The 26,987-nt window shown below is 36.4% G+C and overlaps 1 protein-coding gene across 6 annotated transcripts in view; it reads left to right on the plus strand.

The window, feature by feature from the left end:
• The window catches only part of LOC131148596 (protein transport protein SEC24 A), a 32,825-nt gene extending 6,276 nt beyond the window's left edge, over nucleotides 1–26,549 (plus strand). For 4 of the 6 annotated variants that reach the window (XM_058098423.1, XM_058098418.1, XM_058098422.1 and 1 more), the window contains 11 exons: nucleotides 14,329–14,519; nucleotides 15,013–15,120; nucleotides 15,245–15,448; nucleotides 15,640–15,871; nucleotides 17,855–18,004; nucleotides 18,154–18,310; nucleotides 19,079–19,206; nucleotides 19,313–19,635; nucleotides 19,751–19,939; nucleotides 23,216–23,456; nucleotides 24,828–25,331. In XM_058098423.1, coding sequence (XP_057954406.1) covers nucleotides 14,329–14,519; nucleotides 15,013–15,120; nucleotides 15,245–15,448; nucleotides 15,640–15,871; nucleotides 17,855–18,004; nucleotides 18,154–18,310; nucleotides 19,079–19,206; nucleotides 19,313–19,635; nucleotides 19,751–19,939; nucleotides 23,216–23,449 — 1,916 coding nt within the window. In that variant the 3' untranslated portion in view covers nucleotides 23,450–23,456; nucleotides 24,828–25,331. Of the gene's footprint in view, nucleotides 1–14,328; nucleotides 14,520–15,012; nucleotides 15,121–15,244; nucleotides 15,449–15,639; nucleotides 15,872–17,854; nucleotides 18,005–18,153; nucleotides 18,311–19,078; nucleotides 19,207–19,312; nucleotides 19,636–19,750; nucleotides 19,940–23,215; nucleotides 23,457–24,810; nucleotides 25,332–26,281 lie in introns of those variants that run through there. The other 2 variants (XM_058098420.1, XM_058098419.1) reach the window with 2 other exon arrangements.
• The last annotated feature ends 438 nt before the right edge of the window (nucleotides 26,550–26,987 follow it).

Below are 26,987 nucleotides of genomic sequence, written 5' to 3' on the forward strand. Positions count from 1 at the left end.
AAGCCTTCAGATATTTTGAAAGTGTTACCAGTTCAGTTTGATGGGAATGATGTACTTGTGGAGGATTGGGCCTCGGACAACGATACAAAGGTTGTTGAGCTACCTAACGAGAGGGGTTTGTCACCTTTAGCAGTGGAACCACTAGCCTATTCTTTACCCTTGACTATGGAAGGACAGGAAGTTGTGGATGTGGAGAGTTTAGTGAGGGAAGTACCTTATTCCGAGTGGTTCCAAAGAAGATTTAAAGGGTTTGACAACTTTCTGGGCACGTCCTTACAAGGTTTGGAAAATCAAGTAACCACTTTTTTGCTGGCTGTTGAGGCTAAATTACACCGTAGGGCTACTTTGGAAAAAAATGCACGTGACTTGAAGAGAACTGGTGCGAAAGGTTTAAGAGGATTGAAAGGTTTATTCAGTTCAATTATTTATGGTTCTACTTCATCTAGGCGCAGTGGTATTAATAGGGAGTGGGCGCTCTCTGTTTCTAAATGAATTTGAAGACACTTTCTTGGAATGTCAGAGGATTGAATGAGGTTGAGAAGAGGCTTCAGATTCGTAATTTGTTGCATACATGGAAACCTGATATTGTATGTTTGCAAGAGACTAAACTTGAATGGATTACTAGAGGAATTATATGAAGTATATGGAGATGTCCATACATAGACTAGTTGTACTTGGGTTCAGAAGGTGCTTCTGGAGGTATTGTCCTGATGTGGGATCGAAGGGTAGTGGAAAAGGCAGAGGAAGCAGTGGGGTATTTTTCTGTTTCATGCAAATTTAAAAATGGCGATGATCAATTTGAGTGGGCTTTCACGGGTGTTTATGGGCCAAATTTGAACCAGAGGCGTAGGAAAATGTGGGAGGAGTTGACAGGGCCGATTAATTGGTGGGATTCACCATGGTGCCTAGGAGGTGATTTTAATATAATCAGCTTTCCATCAGAAAGACTAGGGGCTGTAAGTTATACTCAGGCTATGCATGAATTTTCGGATTTTATCTCTTTTCATGGGCTGATGGTTATATCTATGGAAGGAGGCCTTTACACCTGGTCCAATTCTTCCTCCGCTTCTAGAATAGATCGGTTTCTTTTCTCTCCGTTCTTGGCGGATCACTTCACTCAATTTTCATAGAGAAGGCTGTCCAAAATACTTTCTGATCACTACCCAATTCTGTTGGAGGGGTGGAGCCATCGGAGAGGTATAACTCCTTTTCGCTTTGAAAATATGTGGTTGAGGGTGGAGAACTTTGTTGATAAAGTGAAGGAGTGGTGGGCATCCTATTCGTTCCAAGGAAATCCTAGTTTCATACTAGCTAAGAAATTGGCAGCATTGAAGTTGGACTTAAAAAAGTGGAATGAGGCGGAATTTGGGAACGTCACTGTTAAGATACAACAACTTTGGAACAAATTGAATGACTTGGTTGTTAGAGAGGAAACTCATCCTTTAACAGATGAGGAAAAGTTAGAACAAGCTACTCTCCGCACCGATATTGAAAAGCTCACTCTTTTAGAAGAGATTAGTTGGAGGCAGAAGTCTAGGGTGCTACATTTGAAGGAGGGGGATGCAAATACCAAAATTTTCCATAGAATGGCTATTCTAATAGAAGAAATAATGGTATTGAGAGCCTTGTGGTTGATGGTGCCTTGTCTTCCGATCAAGGTATGATTGCTGATTACATCACTCAAATTTTCCATGAATTTATACTCCGAGCAACAAGTTAGTTGATCATGCCCAGAAGTCTTAGTATTTCCAAGAATATCTGGTGATAATGCAGATTGGCTAGATAGACCATTTGAGGAGGCGGAAATTTTTGACGTCATACAAAATTTTAATGGTGATAAATCGCCTGGACCAGATGGATTTACAATGGCTTTCTTCCGAGCATGCTAGGGGATTCTCAAACTTGATCTTATGGCTATGTTCCATCATTTTTTTGCTAAAGGCCTGTTTGAGAAAAGCCTGAATGCTACTTTCATCACTCTCATCCCTAAAAAAAATGAAGCAATTGAAGTAAAGGATTTTTGCCCTATTAGTCTTGTTGGGGGGGTTTATAAGATCATTGCTAAGGTCTTAGCCACCAGACTTTGCATGGTTATGGAAGATATAATTTCAGCTTCAAAGAATGCTTTTGTGAGGAACAGGCAGATTCTTGATCTTGTATTTATTGCTAATGAATGCCTTGATAGTAGATTGAAAACTGGGGTGCTAGGGCTACTTTGCAAATTAGATGTTGAGATGGCTTTTGATCATGTAAATTGGGGTTTTCTTATGTAGTTACTAGAACAGGGTGGGTTCTCTGCCAAATGGAGACAGTGGATTTTCTTTTGTATATCTACAATTCGTTTCTCCATTTTGATAAATGGCACTCCTTGTGGGTTTTTTGAGAGCTCGAGGGGGTTGAGACAAGGTGACCCATTGTCTCCTTTGTTGTTTGTCTTGGTTATGGAAGCCTTGGGGAGAATGTTGGATAAAGCTGTCCGTGATGGTCACATGTTAGGCTTTGGTGTGGGCTGTATAGAGGGAAGAGCTTTGGTGGTGTCTCATCTTCTCTTTGCGGACGATACTCTAATTTTTTGTGACGCTGATCTGGATCAGATTTTGTTTCTCTGTGTGATACTTATGTGGTTTGAGGCAGTCTCTGGTTTAAAGAAAAATTTGTGCAAGTCGGAGTTGGTTCTTGTTGATATGGTGTTTAATTTTGACTTATTCTTGCACGTCCTTGGCCGTAAACAAGGTAATCTTCCTATGAAATATTTGTGTCTTCCTTTGGGAGCCAAATTCAAGGATAAGACAATATAAAACCCAATTTTGGAGAAGATAGAACAAAGGTTAGCAGGGTGGAAACATTTGTACTTATCTAAGGGAGGTAGAGTCACTTTAATTAAAAGCACTCTATCTAATTTACCCACTTACTTTCAATCTTTATTTCCTATTCCTGCTGCTGTGGCTAACCGTATTGAGAAACTTCAAAGGAATTTTTTATGGGGTGGCATTGGTGATGAACCAAAATTCCATTTGGCTAAATGGGATAGTGTTTGCTCTCCCATTTCTTCAGGTGGTTTGGGGATAAGGAAGGTAAGACAGTTTAATGAAGCTTTGCTTGGGAAGTGGTTATGGAGATTTGTGATGGAGAAGGCTGCTCTTTGGAGGCAAGTGATAGAGGTGAAATACGGCTGTGAATGGGGTGGTTGGTGTACTAGGCCTGTTAATGGTCCACATGGTCTTGGCTTGTGGAAAAATATTAGTCGGGGATGGCCTTCTTTTTCTTGCCACCTTCTATATGATATTGGAAATGGGTCCAAGGTGAAATTTTGGCAAGACCATTGGTGTGGTGAGACGTCTGTTGCAGTCAGCTATCCTGATTTGTATAGATTTTTCCAAGATAAAGAAGCTAGCGTGGCTGAGCTTATGAAGTTTGATAATGGAGTCTTGTTTGGGATGTAAGTTTCTTTAGGGGTATGCATCTTCGGGAATTAGAGGCCTTGACTGGTTTTATGGATACCATATATGGTGCATCGGTGAAGGGGTCCGGTGAGGGTAAGATGTTCTGGAAATCTGATAGAGAGAAGGGTTTCTTGGTTAAAGGTTATTATGGTATTTTAATGGGCTCCAAAGATTGTGGCTTTCCTTGGAAACGTATTTGGAAACAGAAAATTCCATCTAGAGTAGCTTTTTTCATTTGGACTGCTGCTTTAGGGAAATGCTTAACGATTGACAATTTATGAAAAAGAAAGGTTTGGATATTGGATTGGTGCTACATGTGCAAGTGTAATAATGAGACGGTTGATCATCTTTTTATTCATTGTCTAGTTGCAATGGACTTGTGGGTTATGGTGTTTGGTTTGTTTGGAGTGAGCTGGGTTATGCTGCAATCTTTAGTGGGACTTCTAGCTTGTTGGCAAGGCAGATTTGGTCGTTATCGAAATGGGTTTATTTGGTTGATAGTTCCTCATTGTTTATTGTGGTGTCTTTGGAGGGAGAGAAACAGTAGGTGTTTTGAAGATAAGGAAAGATCCATTTCGGACCTGAAGCTATTTTCCTTTACAACTTTGATGGATTGGTTGGCTGCTTTGCGAAACCAATCATTTTCTTCTGTTTTTGATTTACTATATTCTTGTAATTTCTGTTCTTGATTTGTTTACCTCATGTACACTCCTTGTGTATTTGGTGTTCATTTTTGATATCAATAAACTTATTACTTATCAAAAATATATATAGATATATATATATATATATATATATATTTTTATCTCTTTTTAGGATCATGCATGTGTATCTCAAAAGATACAGAGGATTATGAGGGATTTTCTTTGGTCAGGTGTAGGGAAGAGGAGAGATCATTTGGTTAGGTGGGAGGTGGTGTGTAAGGTCAAGGAAGGAGTTGGGTTGGGTCTTGGTAATTTGGTGTCTAAAAACATTTTTTATTGGACAAATGGATCTGGAGATTTTCCTTGGAGGTGAATTCTATTTTGGCACATAGTAGTAAGAAGTAAATATGACTTACAACATTGTGGGTGGGATGCTAATTGGGGTTTCAGAAGCTCTTCTGTGAGTCTTGGAGGCTCATTTCCTAGGTTTACTTTTTCTTCCTTTGACAAAATTTCAGTTGGGAAGAGGTAATCATATTAGGTTTCGGAAGATGAGGGGCAGCATTAGCTTCCTCCTCTGCTCTTTATTTTGTTTTTCTTCCTGTCATAATGATGTGATTTCCTCTTTTCTTATTGTTGAGAGGGATTTCTGATCTTGGGACTTCCATTTTAGAAGGGATTTGAATCATTGAGAGGTGGGGGAGCTGTCTTCTTTTCTCATTTTACCAGAGGTTGCCACATCTCTAGTAGAGTGATGGTAGAGTTTGGCTTGTAGATTGTTTGGGGGATTGTTCATGTAAATCTTTATTTTCTCATCTTTCTAAGACTGACGTGATGTTTCCTTTCTGTTAGGGTGTTTGAGGGGCCAAATACCGTGTCGGATAATGGTTTTTGTTTGGCTGGTGGCTCTTAATAGGGTAAACAGTGACAAACTGACAATGCTGCCTTCTAAAACATAGGATGCATCTCCCTTGTTTATTCATTGTTCTTTTGCTTGGAATTTCTGGATTTCTCTTTTTGAAGTTTCTAAATTTTTCTTTCTGGGATGGTTGGAGCAATGTGGGTATGTCCAAAATCAGTAGAACTGTAGGCTATTTCTTTTGCTGGTTTTGGGAAAGTGGGAAGGACGCTAAAAGGTTTTGGGCATGTGCTCTTTTGCTGTGTTGTGGGGAATTTGGCTGGAAAGAAATGCTAGAATATTTTCAGGGAGGAGTTTTTGGTGGAATTTATTTGACAGGATTTGGTACTTGGCTTCTCCTTGGGCTTATGGCGCAGGATATTTCAATGGGTGCTGTTTCCAAGATATCAGTCAGTGACTGGAGTGCTTTATTTAGATTAGAAGGTGTAATTTATTTGACGGGATTTGGTACTTGGCTTTTCCTTGGGCTTATGGTGCAGGATATTTTAATGGGTGCTTTTCCCAAGATATCAGTCAGAGACTGGCGTGCTTTGGTTAGATTAGAAGAAGCATGGAAATTGTGGATACAATCATCAGAAGAAAAATTAATATAATTTTCCTTCAAGAAACTAAGTGGGTGGGGGAGAAAGCTAGAGAAATTGATAAATCCAGATTTAAACTTTGGTACACTGGAAAAGAAAAATATAAGAATGGAGTAGAAATTATTATAGACAAAAACTTAAAAGATAGCATTGTTGATGTAAATAGAGTAGGGGATAGAATTATAAAAATCAAGATGGTATTAGGACAAGAGATAATAAATATCATTAGTGCTTATGTTCCTCAAGTCGGCTTATCAGAAAATCTTAAGAGAAAATTTTGGGAAGATATGGATAGTATTATACAAGGCATACCAGGGACTAAGAAAATATTTATAGGAGGAGATTTGAATGGAAACGTTGGAAGGGATGATAAGAATTATGAGGATACATAGAGGATATGGATATAGAGACAAAAATGAGCTCGAGGAGATGATCTTAGACTTCGCTATGTTATATGATTTTAGTATAATGAATACTTGCTTTAAGAAGAGAGAAGAACACTTAATAACCTTTAAAAGTGGACGAAATAGAAGTCGTAGATTTTTTTTTTTAAACTAGGAGGGTAGATCGTTTATCATGCAAGGATTGTAAAGTTATTCCAGTGATGCCTAACGACACAACATAGAGTCTTAGTGTTAGATATATGTATTAAAAAATGGAAGAAAAAGGAATAAATATACCAGTGTAAGAGAACTAGGTGGTGGAACCTAAAATGACAAAATATAATAAAATTTAAAGATAAAATGATCAAAGAAGGGGATTCGATTATAGAGGATGAGATAGATACAAATACTTTTTGGAGTAGATTGGCTAGCTCTATTAAAAAGATAGCAAAAGAGATTTTAGGTGAATCAAGGGGAAGATTCTCGAATAGCAAAGAATGTTGGTGGTGGGATAAAGATGTACAAAAAGCCATAAAGACAAAAAGAATTTGGTATAAAACGTGGCAAAAAATGTAGAAATAGGGATAACTTTGAAAAGTATAAGGAGGTAAGAAAAGATGCAAAAAATGCCATTAGTGAAGCTAAATACAAATCATTTAATAGTTTTTATGATAGATTAGATACAAAAGAAGGGGAAAAAGATATATTTAAACTTGCTAAATCTAGAGAAAGGAAGAGTAAGGACTTAGGAAATGTAAAATGTATAAAAAAGTGAGGAAGATATTGTCTTGGTTAAGGACGAAGACATTAAAGAAAGATGGCAAAGTTACTTTAGTAAGTTGTTTAATGAAAACCAAATAGAAGGCTTAAACTTGGAATTGTCAAGTGAGGAAAAGACTAAAAATATGAGATTTATTTGCAAAATTAGAGTTACTGAAGTTAAGTTTGCACTAAAAAAGATGAAAAATGGGAAAGCTGTGGAACCAGATAACGTCCCAATTGAAGTTTGGAAATGCTTAGGTGATAATGGAATTATATGGTTAACTAATTTATTTAATACAATTATAAAAACTAAGAAAATGCTAGATGAATGGAGGAAAAACACTTTAATGCCTATATAAAAAAATAAAGGAGATATCCAAAATTGTAATAACTGTTGTGGAATTAAACTGGTGAGTGTCATGTGATGAAACTATGGGAAAGGGTAGTTGAACAAAGATTAAGTTTAGAAACGAAGGTCTCAGAAAATCAATTTGGTTTTATGCGGGGGAGATCTACCATAGAAGCTACATATCTTTTAAGAAGATTAATGGAAAAGTTTAGGAAAAAGAAGAGGGACTTGCATATGATATTTTTATTGACCTTGAGAAAGCATATGATAGGATACCTAGGAAAGTTTTATGGTGGGATGTCATTATGGATATGTGCGATGGAGTAATGACTAGTGTGAGGACTATAGTTGGAGAAACTAGAGAATTTCCAATCACCATAGGTGTACATCAAGGATCTGCTTTGAGTCCTTATCTTTTTGCTTTAGTGATGGACCAATCGACTAAGAGTAATCAAAAGGAGTTCCATGGTGTATGTTGTTTGCAGATGATATTGTATTAATTGATGAAACTATAGACAGAGTAGAGGCTGAGTTAGAATTATGAAGAGAAGTTTTGGAATCTAGAAGCTTTAGGATTAGTAGAAATAAGACAGAATATATGAAATGTAATTTTAGTAATGATAGAAGGAATATTGGAGACAAAGTTAAACTTAATGATGGAGAAATAAATAGCACTTGTAGATTTCGATACCTTGGATTTATTATGCAAGATGAAAGAGAAATTGAAGATGATGTGATGCATAGAGTTAAAGCATGTTGGGTAAAATGGATAAGTGCTTCAAGTGTGCTCTATAATCGTAGAATACCCTTAAAATTAAAAGGGAAGTTTTATAGGATAGTTATAAGGGCAACTATGCTATATGGATAAGAATGTTGGGTAACAAAGAAACATAATATCCAAAAAGTAAAAGTTGTCGAGATGAGAATGTTTAGATGGATGAGTGGTATAATATTGAAAGATAAATTATGGAATGAACATATTTGCAGCAAGTTAGGTGTAACTCCTATAGAAGATAAGATAAGGAAGGGACGACTCAAATGGTATGGACCATAGTAGTCAGAGGCGCGAGGCGAGCCGAGGCGCAAAGGGCCTCGCACCGCGCCTCACAAAGGTGAGGCGCACAATTATTAAAATGGTGTAAAATATCTATTTGGGGTAATTTATATATGAACATATGAATATCTAGTGATATTAGAATTTAAAATGCCAAAACATTCAATAACAAAATTGGAAATTTAATAAAATTGCCAAGACGAAGGCCAAAAGCATCAACAATTCAACATAGTTCAACATCAAAAGAAAAGAGTACAATAAAAGATTTCAAAATATAAAATCTAAAAATCCTCCTCAATCGTCACTCATCATCAACTAAGTCGGCGAAGATATCATCATCTTCCTCTTCATCATCAGAACTGTTTTCTCCAACATCTTTTTCCTCTTCCGTCTCCTCTGCACTATCCACTTGGATTTCATCCTCATCTACAAGTTCCAACATTGTGGTCCGACCCCTAGCACTGGTTGCACTACTAGATGAAGCTTCTTCCTCTAGACGATGATGGCATATTTGTACTTATTCTTGATCTAGTGTGATGCAGGGGGTTATTTAGTCCGGCAGCTCTAGCAACAGAATCCCAAGTCAAATTATCATCTTCAAACACAAGTTCATCATCCTCATCAGAATCACCATCCATCCTACCAATCAACCACTCATTACTATCATCAATGTCCTTTAGGAGGATGGGATCAATGGTGTCACGTTTGTCGTATCGACGCCCCAGAGTTCGATTATATTTCACAAATATCAAATCATTCAAGCGTTGCTGGGATAGCCTATTTCTCCTTTCGCTATGAAGCTGCAAAAAGTTTAAAGTAATATGGTTAATAATGATTCTAAAAAGTAGTAGATTGGTAGTTCTTATTCTTTAATAATTAATCCATGATATACTAATGACTTACATGTTGGAATATGCTCCAATTTCTTTCGCAGCCGGTAGCACTACACGTGAGGCTAAGAATTTTCACAGCAAACTTTTGCAAGTTTGGAGTTGTTGATCCATATGCCATCCACCATTGCGCTGTTATAAAATAAATTTTAAATGAATACCTACTAGGTAAATAGCAAAAATAATTTTCAAAAATAAAGAGGTAGTACAAATGCCACTTTACCTGGTGCTTTTGTCTTCCTTTGTCTCACTGCGAAACTAATTCCAAAGACGCCACTAGCGGCATTGTATTTTTCCAACTCATTTGAAACTTTATCTTGCATTTCAATAGTTGGCAGTAGCCTTGCAATACATTTGTACAAACTCATCATAATTTCTTCATCTTGCAAAATGTTGGGGTTTGAATAGAAAAATTCTGGATTCAAGTAGTGTGCAGCTGCATGCAACGGTTGATGGAGTTGGCATCCCCACCTCGTATCAATAATTTCAAATGCCTCCTTGAATTTATCCTCTCTCTCACCAAAAGCCTTAGCTATGGCTTCCTTAGCCCTATCCATTGCTTCATAAATGTATCCCATTGCAGGCTTCTTTTCCCCATCAACCAAACGGAGTACACGAACAAGTGGACCTGTTAACTTAAGAGCATAGACAATGGTACTCCAAAAAGTAGGCATCAAAAACAATAGTAGCTGCTCTTTTGCCAGCCACCTCCTTTGCCCATTTAGTAGTATTCCAATCTTCAGAAGTAAACATCTTCCTCAAGTTGTTCTTTTGAAGATGGATTGAACGAAGGGTGATGAAGGCAGTTGCAAATCTTGTAACTACAGGTCTTAGTAACTCCTTTCCTCCAGTGAACTGTCTCATCAAGTTGACAATGCCAACACGATTATAGATATAGCCATTCCAGAAAATTGCCCTTTTCAAAGTTGCATGAATTGAAGGCATCTTCCCAATATCCTCCAAAATTAAATCAATGCAATGAGCAGCACACGGTGTCCAATATAAATGTGGCCTCTTTGCTTCCAACAATCTCCCTGTTAAAAAATCAAGGAATGAAGCTATTAAAATATTAAAATAAACAATATATACACTATAGAAAGTAGTTCTAAAAATAGTTCTTACCTACTGCAACATAGTTTGACGCATTGTCAGTTACCACTTGAATCACATTTGATTCTCCAATTTCCTCTACCATCTCATCAAGTAATCTATACATTCTATCTGCATTCTTGACAATATTAGAAGCATCAATATACTTGATGAATACTGATCCCCTTGGAGAGTTCACTAAAAAGTTGATTATGTCCTTATTAGCAACCGAATCTCTCCAACCATCAGACATAATTAAGCAGCCATATTTTGTCCATTCCTCCTTATGGACCTTCAACAACTCTTTCATTCGACTAACTTCCTCCTTTAGGTAAGGAACTCTCACTTCATGATAGCTAAGTGGCTTTATTCCAGGACCATATTGTCCAATCGATTCAAGTGCCACTGCAAAGTTGCTCAAACGTACAGCATTAAATGGTATCCTAGCATCATACATCCACCTAGCAAAATCTCCCATTGCCTTTTTTCTTAGTTCTTTCTTGCACGCTTCATTTATTGATGTTTGCTTCATCTTCCCTTCTTTCCTAGCTTGAACCGCTTTCTTTGGATTGGGAGTAAAAACAGGTCTATAGGCCTGTTCTGTTTTGGTTTCTTCAAGTTGGATTGGTATGATCTTTTACTTCCATCACTAGTAAGCACTCTCTTGCCACGAATGTCAATTTCTTGAACTTCATCTTCTTCATCTTCACTGTAATGATCTATATTATCAAAGTCGGGCAATAACTCATTTTCCTCCTTTTCCATATCTTTCTTCAACATATACTCTTTAATCTCCTCATGTACATGAGCAGGGCACTTAGAGCATTCTTTCACATTTCAAAATCCTCCGACAATGTGTTGTTTTGCCCGAAATATTCCTCCCCTTGTGACTTTAGCACAAAAATTGCAAGTCAAATTATTTCTATTTTTTTGATCCTCCAAATGTGCATACTTTCATGCGGGATCTTTCTTTGCCGAGGCCTCACATCTAGAACTAGAATCCATTTAAGATTTTAGACTTGGTATCCCATATCCTAACTGAAAAAACAATGCATCATATATTTAAAATTTAAGACTTACATAATGCATTTCCAAACAAATTAAAAAATAGTAGCTAAATTTCAATAAAAAGAATAAATATTATGTATTAGTTATAATTTATAAACTTACATTAATTAAACTAAATATTATAAATTAAAAAACAGTAGCTAAATTTCTGTAAAAAAAATAAATATTATGTATTAGTTATAATTTGTAAGCTTACATTAATTAAACTTAATATTATAAATTAAAAAACAGTGGCTAAATTTCTGTAAAAAAAATAAATATTATGTTATTAGTTATAATTTATAAGCTTACATTAATTAAACTAAATATTATAAATTAAAAAACAGTAAGCTTACATATAAAGAAGAAGAAGAAGAAGAAAAAGAGCAGGCAGCAGGCAGCAGGCAGCAGTCAGCAGTCAGCAGTCAGCAGCATGCAGCAAGCATGCAGCAGGAAGAAGAAGAAGAAGAAGAAGAGAAGAGAAGCAGCAGGCAGCAGGACGCAAGCAGCAGCAGCAGCAGCAGAAGAAGAAGAAGAAGAAGAGAAGCAGCAGGCAACAGGATGCAAGCAGAAGAAGAAGAAGAAGAAGAAGAAGAAGAAGAAGTCGCGCAGGGCTCCGGCTGGTTTGAAATGAAGTCGCGCAGGTCGTGCTTCTTCAAAATGTCGAAGATGAACTCACGATCCTGGTCGAAGCTCGAAGACGAAGTCACGAAGGGCTTCGAAGGGTCGAAAGGGGCTAGGGCTCTGTTCGTTTGAGTCGAATGAGGGATACGAGTCTGGCTTGGGCTATTTCTCTCCTTTAAATGGCTTAAAAATACACAAGGCGTGCCTCACTGCGCCTCGCGCTTCACTGTTGCCTGGGGTCGCCTCTTGCAGGTTGCCTCGCCCCACCTGGTATGAGGCGGCAAACTCATCGCCTCACTGCGCCTTGCGCCTAGGGGCGCGCTTTTAACTACTATGGTATGGACACTTGCAACGTAGGCCACATGGTGTGCAAGTGAGGAAGAGTGAGTTAGTTATTGTGGGGGGCAGTAGAAGGGGTAGGGGTAGATCTAAAATAATTTGGGAGGAAGTAGTGAGTAAGGATTTAATATCCCTAAATCTGTCAAAAGAAATGGTCCATGATCGCATAATTGGGAGAAAGGATTCATATAACCGACCCCACCTAGTGGGACTTGAGGCTTGGTTTTGTTGTTGTTGTTGTACTATTTAATAAAGTTTCTTTTTATAAAAACTAAAAAAATAATATCAAGCTTGAGTGTGTAGGATTCTTGGTTCAAAATATGTGAATTTGTATGTCTTTATTCTTTAACTAGTTTGCTAATGCAAAAAATAAAAAAAAAAACTCCATTGTTGCGGTTTTTGTTACCTGGTAATTAATGGCTGCAGATCTTAATCTGTGACCATTACTGCTATCCTGACTGATACTTTTTTGAAATCATGCGTTCTATTAGGAAGCATTAGGAGCGCATAAAAGCAATCTGTTATAAGTTTTGTCATCCATTTTCAGTTGGGACTTAGCCTTGATCATTCCAATATGGTTTCCACATATTACATTTGCTATTTCTTTTGGTAGCGTATTGAATTTCTTGAGAGCTATAACTATCATTTTACTTTTTCTGGACTAATTAAAGAGTTTGTGTATGTTTCTTCATGCCGCTCCATTTTATGCACCTCGACTTTGTAATGTAACCATATTTGTATTCGCCATTTAAAAGCCCTATCCTTTTTCTTTTGTTCTGGAAACTGTATGTTGTGCAGAACTAGATAATAAAAAATGGCACACATATTAATGATAGATGTGCAGTGACCACAAAACCTTACTGCAAATGGTTGTTTCTGACTGGCTGGCACAAGACTAATTAGTATTATGCAGCTAATGCATTGGCTATTGTGGCACAAGTTGGAAGTCACATAATTGACGTGCTTTAAATTTGTTGGAGACGTATATCACTTTATGAATTTTTTTTTTTTTGGAATACGCAAAAAGAAGCATCTGCTCCATACATTTTTAAAATTAAGAGTTTTAGCATTAATAATTTAACCTTATCTGATCTATTTCTTCCTTATCTTAAGGAGTGTATTACTAAATACGGAGCAACGCTTTTGAAGCTGCTAAAATTAGCTTGTCCTTTTAGTTGATTGCCTATATCAGCAAATGTTTTTTTTTTTTGCATCACTTGTACAAGTTGGCTTATTTTTTTCATAATGGAATTTTCTTTTGGAGCTACTCATTCCACAATATGTTGGCTTGGCTAGTTTATTTATTTATTTATTACTATTGTTTTTCCTAATATAGTTGTTAGTCATCTGCCTCATACTTATCTGGTAACAAACACAGTTCTCACCATTTAATGGTTGGAATTAGTTGCTAGTTCTTGCTATTTCGAATGGGTTGGATTGGACAGCTATATTGGAGGGTGAGCTTTGGGGTGAACTTTCAACTTGGACGTCCTGGGTTCAGTTCCCATCAAACCTGTACTTTTGTGCACTAGGTGTCTTAGAGGTTGCTGGTCTATGACCGGATCCCTCTGATATCATTTTTTGCAATGGTAAAGAGAAAAATAAATGAGAACTGATTGAAAGCAGTATACAACAACAGGAAGCCTGAAGTCCCACTAGGTGGGGTCAGCTACATGAATCCTTTTCCGCCAATTCACACCAGTAAGAGCATTTTCCTCGTCTAGCTTAAGAGCTATTAAACCCTTTTTCACTATCTCATTCCATGTTATTTTAGGTCTACCTCTACCCCTTCTACTACTAGTAACAATAACTAACTCATTCCTCCTCTTTGGTGCATTGATTGATTGCAGTATCTGTTCTCTATTTCTATTTAATCCACTTTGTTTAACTGAAAGATTTGTTTTAAACCTATTCATGTTACAGTTCCAATTTCCATTTCCAATAAAGCTGTCTCATGCTTTGCAACTTATTTCTTGGTTGATGGGATTTGTTTGTCTGTACTAGTGGTTGGGGGCAGAAATCATTGTCTGATCATCATAAATGGAGAAACACACTCAATTAAATGTTGCAACATACTGCCTCACCTGCTGGCCTGTTTAATGGCACACTATTAGTTCACAGTTGTATGATTGTGAGTTTGCTAGGTGTTAAATAGTGTTTTCCGCTTTGCATAAAATCTAATCTACTCTTGACATTCTATGCAGTTCCTGGTGATTATTTTGCTCATTTGGATGCCAGTGGTAGGAGAATGGATTTCGATAAGCGGCCTGAGCTAACTAAGGGTAGTGTTGAGTTTGTTGCTCCAACTGAATATATGGTGCGGCCTCCAATGCCACCTCTTTATTTTTTTCTCATTGATGTATCCATATCAGCAGTTAGAAGTGGTATGCTTGAGGTGAGCTCTTTCAACTATAAGGAATGAATTTAGCAGCTCCATAGTTTGTATAGAAGCAAAGCATGGTTCATGTACAATCTGTAACCTGCTGGAACATTTTGTCTGATGCATGCTTCAGTCACGCACACATTGATGATACACTTTTTTTTTTTTAATATGGAATAACTGCATTTCTTTTGCTTAGATTCTCATTTTCTTTCCTTTATCAGCTGTGAGGATATTAATGAAACAGCTTCTTAGTCAATATATAGCTACTTTTCAGTCATTTAAGAATTTGATATATTGTAAAATCATTCTATTTGCACAAACTAAATAGCTGGTCAGGATGTATACTTTGAGCATGTACTAATTTTGTTCATTTGTTTCTTTGTGTTCTTTATTTGTAGTAGATTATTTTATCTTCTGTTCAAAACATGTTCATTTTCTTGATTTGCAAGGCTTTGTTTGGTGTGGATATTTTAAATTTATGTTGATTCAACAACATTTATTGCAGATTGCAGCACAAACTATTAAGTCTTGTCTGGATGATTTGCCTGGGTTCCCCAGAACGCAGATTGGGGTCATAACTTTTGACAGCACAATACACTTTTATAATATGAAGGCAAGTGATATCAGTAGCTTCTAGTTGAGAAATTTCTGTGTTGCTATAACTTCAATTTAAATTTGTCAGTTACCACTTCACCCTTAACACATGCTGAGTAACATATGGGTTGTACCTGTGGCAGTCATCTTTGACCCAGCCTCAAATGATGGTGGTCTCAGATCTGGATGATATATTTGTTCCATTGCCAGATGATCTCCTTGTCAACTTATCTGAATCCAGAAATGTTGTGGAAACATTCCTGGATAGCTTGCCTTCCATGTTTCAGGACAACATGAATATGGAATCTGCTTTTGGACCAGCTCTTAAAGCGGCATTCATGGTTATGGTGTGCTTTTATTTCCATCTGCACCTTTTAAGACTTCTTGTTCTCATGTTAACTTATATGAATGTTCTTAAGATTCTGGGAGTCCTATTAATTTGGTATTTGAGTAACTCCTTATGCCCCTCTATAGTAGTTGGGCATTTATTCATTTTGCATCTAATTCACCTTTCCCCCTTTTTTCTTCCGCTGTGCAGAGCCAACTTGGGGGTAAATTGATGATTTTCCAGAGTACGCTGCCATCTCTTGGTGTCGGCCGCTTAAGATTGCGTGGAGATGATCTTCGAGTTTATGGAACGGATAAAGAACATGCATTAAGGATACCAGAAGATCCATTTTATAAGCAAATGGCTGCTGATCTTACAAAGTTCCAGATTGGGGTGAACGTTTATGCATTTAGTGACAAGTATACAGACATAGCCTCTCTAGGTACATGTTATTGCTTTTTAGCTTGCTTTACAGGTCTACTTGGAGAGTACTGAAGTCAAAGCCAATTGAATTGGGAAAAAAACTCTTCTATTGACATTTAATGATCTTATGTGAATTTATTATGCAATTTTGCATGTTATTATCCCTGATATTATTAAGGAATATGTTTTTACTGTGTTTTCCTATAAAAAAATTGCTTTCCTTATTTATAATTTCTGGGGCTTGTATGGTTTGGTTTTAAGAATGCATTTTCAGGAATTTAAAATGGTAATTTTTTAAAATAATGCTCAATTTAATTTTTTAAGTCTTTGAAGTTTTCCATTTCCTGGAAATGTTGGAAAACTTACTTAAATTGAAGAAGAAATTGCTTTAGAGTACGCTGCCAATTTTATTTTATTTTTTTATGTTTTTTCATTTTGGTGTTCCAAAATAGAAAATTATTTTTAAAAACGGTACCAAATCAGGCCTGGAATTTTAGACACTGCAAAGCGCAAACATATCTTTTAATGAATCCCAATTATTTCGCTGTGGCAAATCTTGAATCTAAGATTTTAAATTGTGATAAGAATCTTTTATTTTGGTTCTCCTTTTTGGTGGGGGTAGAATTCTTGGGTCGATTTGTGGGGGAGCCAAATATGTTTCTCAGGCAGCTCAGAACTAGATTTTCATATATAACGGTCATCAAGTCCTTAATAAGAATGCAAGATCAGATTTCTATGTTGCCCTTTTTATTGGACTCTGAAATTTCGTTCTTACATTGTTGAGTAATAGACTTGTCTGGATGAGGAATTGCTTCTGACTAGATTTTGAGGTTTTGGCAGAAGGAAAGGTGCTTTAACTTTATGGGATTGTGCCTTAATGCCCATGGTGTGGTGTATTTGGTTAGAGAGATTTGAGCATTTTTCAAAATTTCCACCGTCTCATATTCAGAGTGACTGGAAATCTTTTTTATGGTGACTTCATTTCGAGTTTTGCTTTGTTTCAATGAATTATTTTATTTTTTTTATTTCTGTTTTGAGTGGACATCTGGTCCTCTCTTCTGTATATTTTTATAATATTCCTTTTCTATATTAAAAGAAAAAGGGTGCACAATTGGATGATCTTGGCTGTGTACACTTTTATAGATGTTATATTGCAGTTATATTAATGGTGCTTGATTGTTTTAACAATCATTTTTAAATAAATATTATGGCTAATGAATGTTAGAGAAGATGCTTCACAGTCATATGATTGTAATATTTGTTCTGTGGATTTTTTTTTAAAGCCTTGAATTATTGTGGATTCTAGACCACTGCCTATGTGGGGGTTGGCATTGACCATGCTAGGGACCCGAGTTTTGTATCTCAAGTTCAAATGGGTCTTCCTTCGTATTTGTTAATTATGTGATCCATCTAAAAGCATTTATTGATTATATAAAAAAAACTTGTTAATGGTAGAATTTATTTATTGACTTATTGCTGTATAATTTGTATTTTTTTTTAGTTGTACAATTAGTATTAAGTTAAGTGCTGAAGCACACATACCATATCAAATCTGAATTGCATATTTTTATCTTAGGCAATGGTTCTATTTTTCCAGTCAATATTCCCTTATACTTCTTTACAATTTCGCCACTTTTCAGCTATAAAAGTTTTAAGGCCTGTTTAGTTGTGGAAAACAGTCTTAATTTTCCATTTCCACTTTTCCAAAGAATTACAAAAATGCTACCTTGTTTCCTGTTTGAAAACATTTATATGTAAAACTTAGAAAACGAAAAAAAAGTATATTCCAAGTTTCCTATATAAATGTTGGAAAATTGAAAAACAAGGTGACTCTTTATTGTAATTTTGTGGAAAACTAACAAGGAAAATGAAAACTGTTTTTCATAACTAAACAAGCTGTTAGAATTTAGTTAAATATTTGCATGTTTCTCAATTTGCAAATGAATTTATTTTGATCAATGAGTAATATCCTTGTTTTCAATTAAATTTTTTTTTAATCTAGGAACTTTGGCAAAGTATACCGGCGGTCAGGTGTACTACTACCCAGCATTCCAGTCAGCCATTCACAAAGAAAAGTTGAGACATGAATTAGCCAGAGATCTTACAAGGGAAACTGCTTGGGAAGCTGTCATGCGAATAAGATGTGGAAAGGGTCAGCCTGTTTATAAACATGTTGAATGATCTCTGTTTTTGAGCTTTATTTTGATGCTCCTCTTAACTTTCTAAGGGGACTTGTTTTTTGGTTTTTTTTTTTGTTCTCTATTTTGACACTGACAGATGAACTATTCTTTGTGTTGCTAGGGGTGCGATTTACAACTTATCATGGTAATTTTATGCTAAGGTCCACTGACTTACTAGCCCTCCCTGCTGTGGACTGTGATAAAGCTTTCGCAATGCAGTTATGTCTTGAAGAGACATTATTGACAACTCCAACTGTATATTTCCAAGTTGCTCTGCTGTATCCTGCAGTCACTCAAAAGAATAAATTGGGAATGGTTGATATAGAATTTGTACTAGTGTGTGCGTGCATGCTTGCATGCGCATGCACATGCACATTCACATAAATGTACATTTTCTTGTTTGTCTTTTGGCAGAAGGTGTTGGAATTGAATGATGACGGATAAGGTGTTCATTTCCAATATTGCTTATAAAAGTAGAACTTTACTTGGTAATGATAAATTTCCGTGTTCTACTTCAATCCATTCCCCTGTTTAATTTTGTTACTTTAGTTTCTTATTAATTTGCTTGTGAGATCTGGTTGGCTGCTCTAACTGCAATGATAGTGGTTCTCTGAGTTGACCCTCTCCTCCTCTCAAATTTGGCATCAGAGACCATTGTTCTGCCAAGGATTTAAAATTGATGTCACGTTCTTCGAATTGTTGGCAAGCTGATTCAGATGGATTGACTCGTGCGATTAAGTCTTATGGATACATTTAAGGACTTAATTATGATTACAGCTCACTTCTTAGTGATGACTTAAGATCCCATGTTGTTCTTCAAATTTGATTTGATTCTTGATTAATTATTAATTTTTTAATTTTTCTTTGTCCTTCACTTATGACTGGTACAGTTTCCTTTTTGTGATCCTATATTTTCTTTGGTTCCCTGAGAAGGTAAGAATTCCAAGCTATCCTCCCTTTCTATTCCTCAGTAAGTGGCCTCAGCAGCTTTAGCTTGCTTAGATTATTGCTTGATCTGTGACCCAAATTTCCTTTACAACCAAAAGATACACTTCATCTTCTGGAGAAAGGCGGATCCGAGTACACACAGCAGCAGCACCAGTAGTTGCAGATCTGGGAGAGATGTACCGCCAGGCTGACACGGGTGCCATTGTTTCTTTGTTGAGTAGGCTCGGTAAGGTTAAAAAAAGTCCCAAAGCTAGTTATATCATATGTGATGGTGGAACCAGTTTTGAGATGGGTTCTTAATTTTTTTAATTGTCAACTGAAATAATCTGCAGCAATTGAGAAAACTTTGTCCCACAAGCTGGAAGATGCTCGAAACTCTGTGCAACAAAGGATTGTCAAAGCCCTAAAAGAATATAGAAATCTCTATTCTGTGCAGCATCGCCTGGGGGGCAGGATGATATATCCTGAATCTTTGAAGTTTTTGCCTTTGTATGGACTGGCACTTTGTAAGTCAACACCGCTCCGTGGAGGGTATGCTGATGCTCAGGTTGATGAGCGCTGTGCAGCAGGGTATACTATGATGGCATTACCTGTTAAACGATTATTGAGGCTTCTGTATCCTAGCTTGATTCGGATTGATGAGTATCTTTCAAAGGTGAATACATTTTCTTAGTTCAAATATTCTCCAAGCATTATTTATAAAAAATTTCTCCAATCATGCAGTTACTTTTGTGAATTTTTTAAACCTTGTTCACCTGCCTTAATTGCAGGCATCTTCTCAGCCTGATGAGAGCAAAAACATCTTGAAAAGGTTACCATTAACCATGGAGAGCTTAGATTCCAGAGGCATTTATGTTTACGATGATGGTTTTCGATTTATTATATGGTTTGGTAGAATGCTTCCACCAGATACAGCTATGAATGTACTTGGAGTGGATTTTGCTGTTGATTTGTCAAGGGTATGCTCTCTTAAAACTACTTAGCTTATGCTCATAGCTTTAAAATTTTTGAGAATCAAATGTTTAATGCCCGCATCTTATGATTGTATCAGGATTAATATTTTTTCGAGGGTTGGGGTAGAAAAAGATAGGAGGCTCATGACATGTTGAAGTCAAAATCATATGAATTGTGACCCTAGGGGTAGCTTTCCAATATTTATAGTTGTGTTTTGTCCAACATCAGAAGAAATTATTGAAAGGGGGCTTCCTGGTTATGCATATTAGTGATATGTCAGGATTAAGATGGGGTAAAAATATGGTTAAGAAAAATTAGCCACATTTCTTCGGGCGTGCAAGACAAGTCAATTAACAATTGGGTTTAATGCTGTTATTATCAGTTTTTTCCCATAGCTGAATTTAAAGTTAAATCCCAAACTTTCACAATATTATCATGGGATAAGGATATAATGATATATGGAAGGTGTATTGAATTTTTTAAAATAATTTAGAATGAAGTAGACAAATTTTTTCAGGTTTGATCTATATCTATAACATTAATCTGCACCCTTATTGGTTGAGGAGTTAAAAAGGGTAAAGGGCGGCCCGGTGCACAAAGCTCCTGTGTGTGCGGGGTCCAGGGAAGGGGCGGACCACAATGGGTCTATAGTACTGCAGCCTTACCTTACATTTTTGCAAGAGGCTGTTTTCACGCCTCAAACCTGTGATCTCCAGGTCCAGGAGGTAGCATGTGTGTATTAATAAGAAGGCAAGGAATGGGATTAAGAATGTGGTTAACTGCCCCTAATGGAGTTTGAACACTTTCAGCTCCAAAGTCCCCCCCTCCCCTGTGTGCCACACGAATCCCTCCTTGTTTTCCCCTTTATGTCATTTTCATTTCTAGAAGAAGCTGCAGTGAGGTATTCTTCAATTCTTTTTGCTTTATGTTCTGTTTTGTATTGGCTTGAGGAGTTGGTTAAAATTTTCTCTTTCTTTTTTTAATTGAATTGGTAACTTTATGAAGTGAGTTTTAGGTGATTGCAAGTGAAAAATATATTGAGTAAAATACATTTAATTTATTTAAGTATATTTATCAAATAGTAAGGAATAAAAGTCTGATGATTATATTGTCTTTCATGAATACACTTACATTTTGGGAGGATCTCTGGTCTTAGAATTAATCTGGGAAAGAGTAATGTTGGGACTATTAATCTTAGTTCTAGTAGGGTTTTGTGGAATTGTTGTTGATTTTTCTAGCTGGGTATGGTGTTTTGGATTGATCTTTGACTTTTATGTGTCTCTTTGGGAGGTAACTCGTTCTTTAGCCTTTTGGGATCTTGGGTTGCTAAAGTGGATAAGCATTTGGGTAGATGAAAAAGGCTGTTTTATTCTCTTGAGGTTGTGGTATCATTCTCACTAGGCTTATCTTTCTGCCATCTCTTTATATTATCTGTCTTTGTTTGGAATTCTTGGTGGGACAGTTTATATGATTAAAAGGATTACGAGGGATTTTATATAGGTCCAAGGAGGAGGGGTTTGGGTCTTGACAATTTCGTGTCTTAAAAATGCTGCTATTTTGGGCAAATGGTTATGGTGGTTTCCTTTAGAGGTGAACTCCTTGTGACACAAAATGTTTCCCTTGAGGCGATCTTCCCACAAAGGTATGAGAAGGAAATTGGGTTGAATTGTTGAAGGTGAATGTTTGGGACAGTAATATGGATCTTAGATGGTCATTTGGAAGTCCTTGGATGTTCATAACCAGTTGGCTCGGGTTATTCATGCACCATTCCCAATAATGTGGTCTCTAAAATATTGATGCGTTTGTTTAGGAACTTATGGGAATCCGACATGGTGAGGCATATTGGATTCCCTAAGAATCAAGATGTCACAAAACATGGATATTGAATATCAACCTCTCCCTTGGGTATTCTTAGATTCACATGCATCGGGGTAGGGCTGTATCAGTTCTATTCAGTTCGGTTACTAGAAAAACCGACAACCGAACTGAATTCCTTGGTTTTCAAAAATTATAAACCAAAATTGAACCGTAAACCGTTGTTTACTTAAAAAACCAAACTTCTGGTTTTCCAGTTTGGTTCAGTTAATTTAGTGTTTTTTTTTTTTATAAAAAATTTTAACTAATAGTGCATAAATTAAACACCCGTGGAATCTGCTGGGCTGAGCCCAAGCTTTTACGTCTTTTATAGAACACAGCCTTAGCATTTTAGGCCCATTGGGTTGCTTGAATGAGAGGGATGTAATGGTATTTATAAGAAGGAAAATGTATTCCCTTCCTAGTTCCAACCGATGTGGGATAAAGTGTGGCAGGTGGGCAGCTGCAGCACTAAGTGTATTGCATTGTGAAGGCTCTTGGTCTTGGGCAATTGCATGTGGGATGTGGCAGGCAGGCAGGCAGCACTTATTGAGCTGTGGTCCTGGGAGTGTGGAGACAATAAATATAAACTCATCCCACATAAAAAATGTAAAACATGGGGGAGCCTCCCAACTTGTATAGAACACTTTTCCCATTCTAATAACTTCTAATTATTATTATTACTATTTTGACTAATGATTTATGTAAAAAAAAATTATTTTTTAAAAACGGAATTAAGAATTTTTCTATTTATAGGGTGGAATTGGAAATTATAATTAAATTATATTTATAGGGGGATGTTACGGAGATAATTTAGGATAATTAGGCTGTAAATAATTTAGTTGAAATATTTTAGTTTATATTTAGATTGTATATAGCAGAAACTTAGGCTGTAAATAATCCTGAAAATCTGCCAGCATTTAAGCACTGAAAATGTGCTGAAAGCAGAAAATTAGGTTGTAAATAATGCTAAAAATATGGCAGCATTTAAGCGCTGAAAATGTGCTGAAAATTGGGCAACTATGTAAATCTCTTCTGTATATGATGAAAGCAAACCCGATGGAAAGGGGATTCAGACCAAAATTAACACTTAGCACATTTGTGTGTGTGTGTGCAGGCACACAGATGTATTGATGTTGGTGTCGAAGTCTTTTTGGCTTGGAATATGATTTTAATTTTTTCATTATAAGCACAGATTATTTACCGTTAGATTCAATTTTGGTTCTGTTTCTTGTTTTGTTTTGGTCTGCTCTGCCACCCCCACCCCCACCCCCCCAACCAAAAAAAAAAATTCTGTCGTGAATGTGTGAATAGACTACTTTTTTTCTCATTTTATTCACGTTTTCTTGGTCTTTGCCTGTTGCGATTCAATCTGGCTGTGATTGGACCTCTCTGATGCTTTTTCTTATTTGTTTGTTGAGAATCAGGTAAGCCTCTGTGAGCGTGATAATGAGATGTCCAGAAAGCTAATGGGTGTGCTTAATAAATTAAGGGAACGCGACCCTTCATATTATCAGTTGTCTCATCTTGTACGGCAAGGTGAACAACCCAGGGAAGGTCTTCTTCTACTTGCAAACCTTGTTGACGACCAGTCTGGGGGCACCAACGGCTATGTTGATTGGGTGCTGCAAATACACCGGCAAATTCAGCAAAATGCTTGATATACGGGTAACAACAGTTTCTATTTTTCTTGTTTGCTATTTTGGTGATTTCTGGAGGGCATGTTAAATTTTACAATACATTTTGAATGATTTGAATATATCTTTCTATTCCTTGAAATATTTTTGATGCTAAATTGAGGAAATGGATGTAAGAAAAATTGCCCCATGCTATCACCCCATAATACAGATACCGATCTCCAGTTTCACCATTTGCTTTTTGTTTATTTGGTCAATGGTGATCAAGTTAACTTGATACAATTTTTAAATTAAATTCTAGTTTCTTTGGGGTTTCAGAGTCTAGCAATATAAATTTTGACCAAATTCATATATATATGTTTGAATCTTGTGATGTGTTCAATCGCAGTGCAAGTGATGCGAATGATACATATGTTTAAGTGCAACTCACTAGTTATATGGTGAGTTGCGGATGGGATAAACCTGGAAAATTGGTTTGGTAATAAAGCAGAATGAACTTACTGCAGTTCATATCAAAGACGCATTCTGAAGGACTTGGGTGGTTTTTGAGTATATGAGAAATTAGTGCTGTCAATATGTGTTTGGCGTGCTATTTTTTTGCAAATTCTTATAAAATTAACATTTTTTACAAGGTTGCTATAAGGCCATCTTTGTTAAATGTTTCAGAAAGTTCAGCAATTAAGAAACAAATGCAAAAAGCTAGTGTAGCTGGAATAAGAATGTTCACAGGAAATGGACAAATCTGTTGTAGAAGTTAATGACATTTAATTTAATTTAAGCACGTGGTGCAGAGAACTAATAGTGCACTAGTCAAGTGTGTTTTGATTGAGGTTAAGAGTGTAGGTGGCAGAGGGATGGATCAACGAGAAGTTTGATTTTAGTTGATGACTCCCCCACTTTTGGAGGATGCTGGCATGAACTGAGTAGAGCCAAGAAGGATTCATATTGCTGAATCCACTTTTATCATTGTCATAATTATTGGTCAGGAATTGATTTTTAGTGTTATTTTCCAGTGGATTCATAATGGAGTGCCTCTCCTCGTTGTTATGATTGGTTGCTGAATCCTATTATCATTGCAAACTTATTCCTCATTCTTTTTAGACAATGAACTTGTTGAATGTTTCTGACAATGAACTCAAGTAATTAGATTTTAAAACATATTTCAGCTTAAATTTTTTGCCCTCAACCCAACTTTTCAAACTGTTGCTGCTCCTAAATTGGAGCAGAAGTCCTAACTATTGGCCCACTCCCCCTCATTGCTCAATGGTCAGCTGCAGTGAAAGTTTCCCATCAGAAAAGGGTTTCAAGTTCTCCAAATCATGTACCATATGAGTGAATGCAATTAATTTGTGTGTAAAATTTGGTAATTCCTGACGTCATCTTAGATTTCCATACTTGGCAGGGGGATTATCATTGGCATGATCAGTCATCTCCATCCAAGCAAAAAATGAGTGAATAATTTGTTCTACCTGGGGAATAATCTTACTTCGGTTGTGCGATTCATCCCAAGATTATGGATGGTTGAGTTGATGCAATTGATCACTTTGAGATAGATTTGCATGGAAGAAATTGTTGGTTTTTTGTTACGGGGTAAAATAATTAGGCAAGATGTACTTCTGTTGTTATATTGTGCTCTCTGTCTTCATATTGACAATAGCAAAAGGTAAAATTTTGTGGGTGTATTTCAACTCGTCAGCAATTTTCCTATTTATTCTTCTCTTCATCCTCACATTCTGCATTATGATTATTATTTTTTTCTTTTTTAGCTGCAATTGTTGTTTACTAGATTGTTGGATTTTGTTTGGCTACAATTGTAAGCTTATTCAGATGTCCAATGCTCCCTATTCTCATTTGGTTATTGTTCCTGTACAATTGACAGTTTATTCAGATGTGAACCATTTTGGCCCTTCTCTTTTGGTTCTTTTGGCTTTTCGTAGTTAAAAAAGTATTAAAAAAAGGTGAATTACTTGGGATTGGTGTTTTGGTTATGTTTTAGGGACGGGATGGGATGTACTAAAGTTTATCGAACAAGAACAGGACAAGCCCTTTCTGCTAAATTTCCAGATTCCCCATTTGGGGATTTCAGGGATACATGAGCAATATATGAATTCTGATCCTCTGCTCTCTTTTTCCCCTTCTTCCTTTTAAAGAAATTGATTAGTAGGTTTGTTTTATCCAATTTTACGTTTCCATCCATTCAATGTGATTTCAGCTGCTGCCTGCTTTATTCTTCTTCTTCTTCTTCCTCCTCCTCCTCCACCTCTTTTTCTTACTGAAACAGCACTCTCTACTTTAGCTCATGGCGCCAAAATATCAAACTTGGGACCTCACCCTTAACTTCATTTTAACATAGAATTAAGGCATCATTGACCATTAGTATTATATATGTGTGTGTGTGTGTGTTTGAGACGACAACATTATATAGCACTTTCGCAAATAACCCCATCCATTAATATTTTAATTTATAAATTTATCAATGGCAGTCTTTTTACTATCAATTTACCCAGAAAATCCACTTTAAACAATGATATATGCACAAAATAAGAATCAGTTATCTAAACAAAGAAGGGAATTCAAATGCAGGCGCCCAAATTAAATATTGCAGAAACTTGTAATATGTAAATGCCAACGACTACAGCCACTTTAACTTCAAGCGAATCAAAATAATAGCCTCTCTCTCTCTCTCTCCCTCTCTCTCTCACACACACACACACATACAAACACACACAGCATTACTTTACTTTCTATAAATAATAATATACTTTTTGTACAAAAAAAATGTATGACGATTGACGATGGGATAAAATGGTACTTCTATTATCTTGCCAAATAATTTATTTTTACGATGTGATGCAGGACCAAGTAGCCGTAGCTTCCTTACATGCATTGGGCCGTTTCTCCACCTGTTTCAAGATAAATTAAAGTGCCCTCACTACTGTCTTTTACCACATAAACATGGTGAATAGTCCAGTCAATAATACCAATATTGACCGGGTTGGCTCAAGTGGTAAGGGCGACTTGTAATTTTGGTGATTTCAAGGACACAAGTTTGATTTCCCTTTGAGAGTTTATCCCGATGAATTATTAGGGATGCGTAAATGGACGGACGACTTTCACCCCCGAATTTGGTGTCGTAACATAGTATCCAAAGTGAAGCTATTATAACTAAAATATCGAAATCATCAAAAAATATAAAAATAAATAATACCCATATTATGATATTCATTGATTGTATCAAGCATACTCTATACGTCTCCCATCTCACTAGAGAAGATATATTTGTTGAGTTATGCTTACATTTAAAAGGACTATGCAGTAGTCTATTACAAATGAAAGATTTGGTTCATACAAAATTTGAGGATCAAAGATATATTTACTGAGTTATAACTCACATTTATCAGCATTATCCACTTGAAATTTGTTATAAGTGAAAGATTTTGTGTAGAGCACGAAGAGGCTTGTAGGGCTTTTGAGTCTTCCATGAAACTTTCCTTTTTAACTTCAGTTTAGTGGAGATGTGTTGTGAGGATGCATGAGGCGAAATCCCCTATGATACGGTACG

The sequence above is a fragment of the Malania oleifera genome, chromosome 2 (assembly GCF_029873635.1).
Source record: "Malania oleifera isolate guangnan ecotype guangnan chromosome 2, ASM2987363v1, whole genome shotgun sequence".
In the NCBI taxonomy this organism is placed as follows: domain Eukaryota; kingdom Viridiplantae; phylum Streptophyta; class Magnoliopsida; order Santalales; family Ximeniaceae; genus Malania; species Malania oleifera.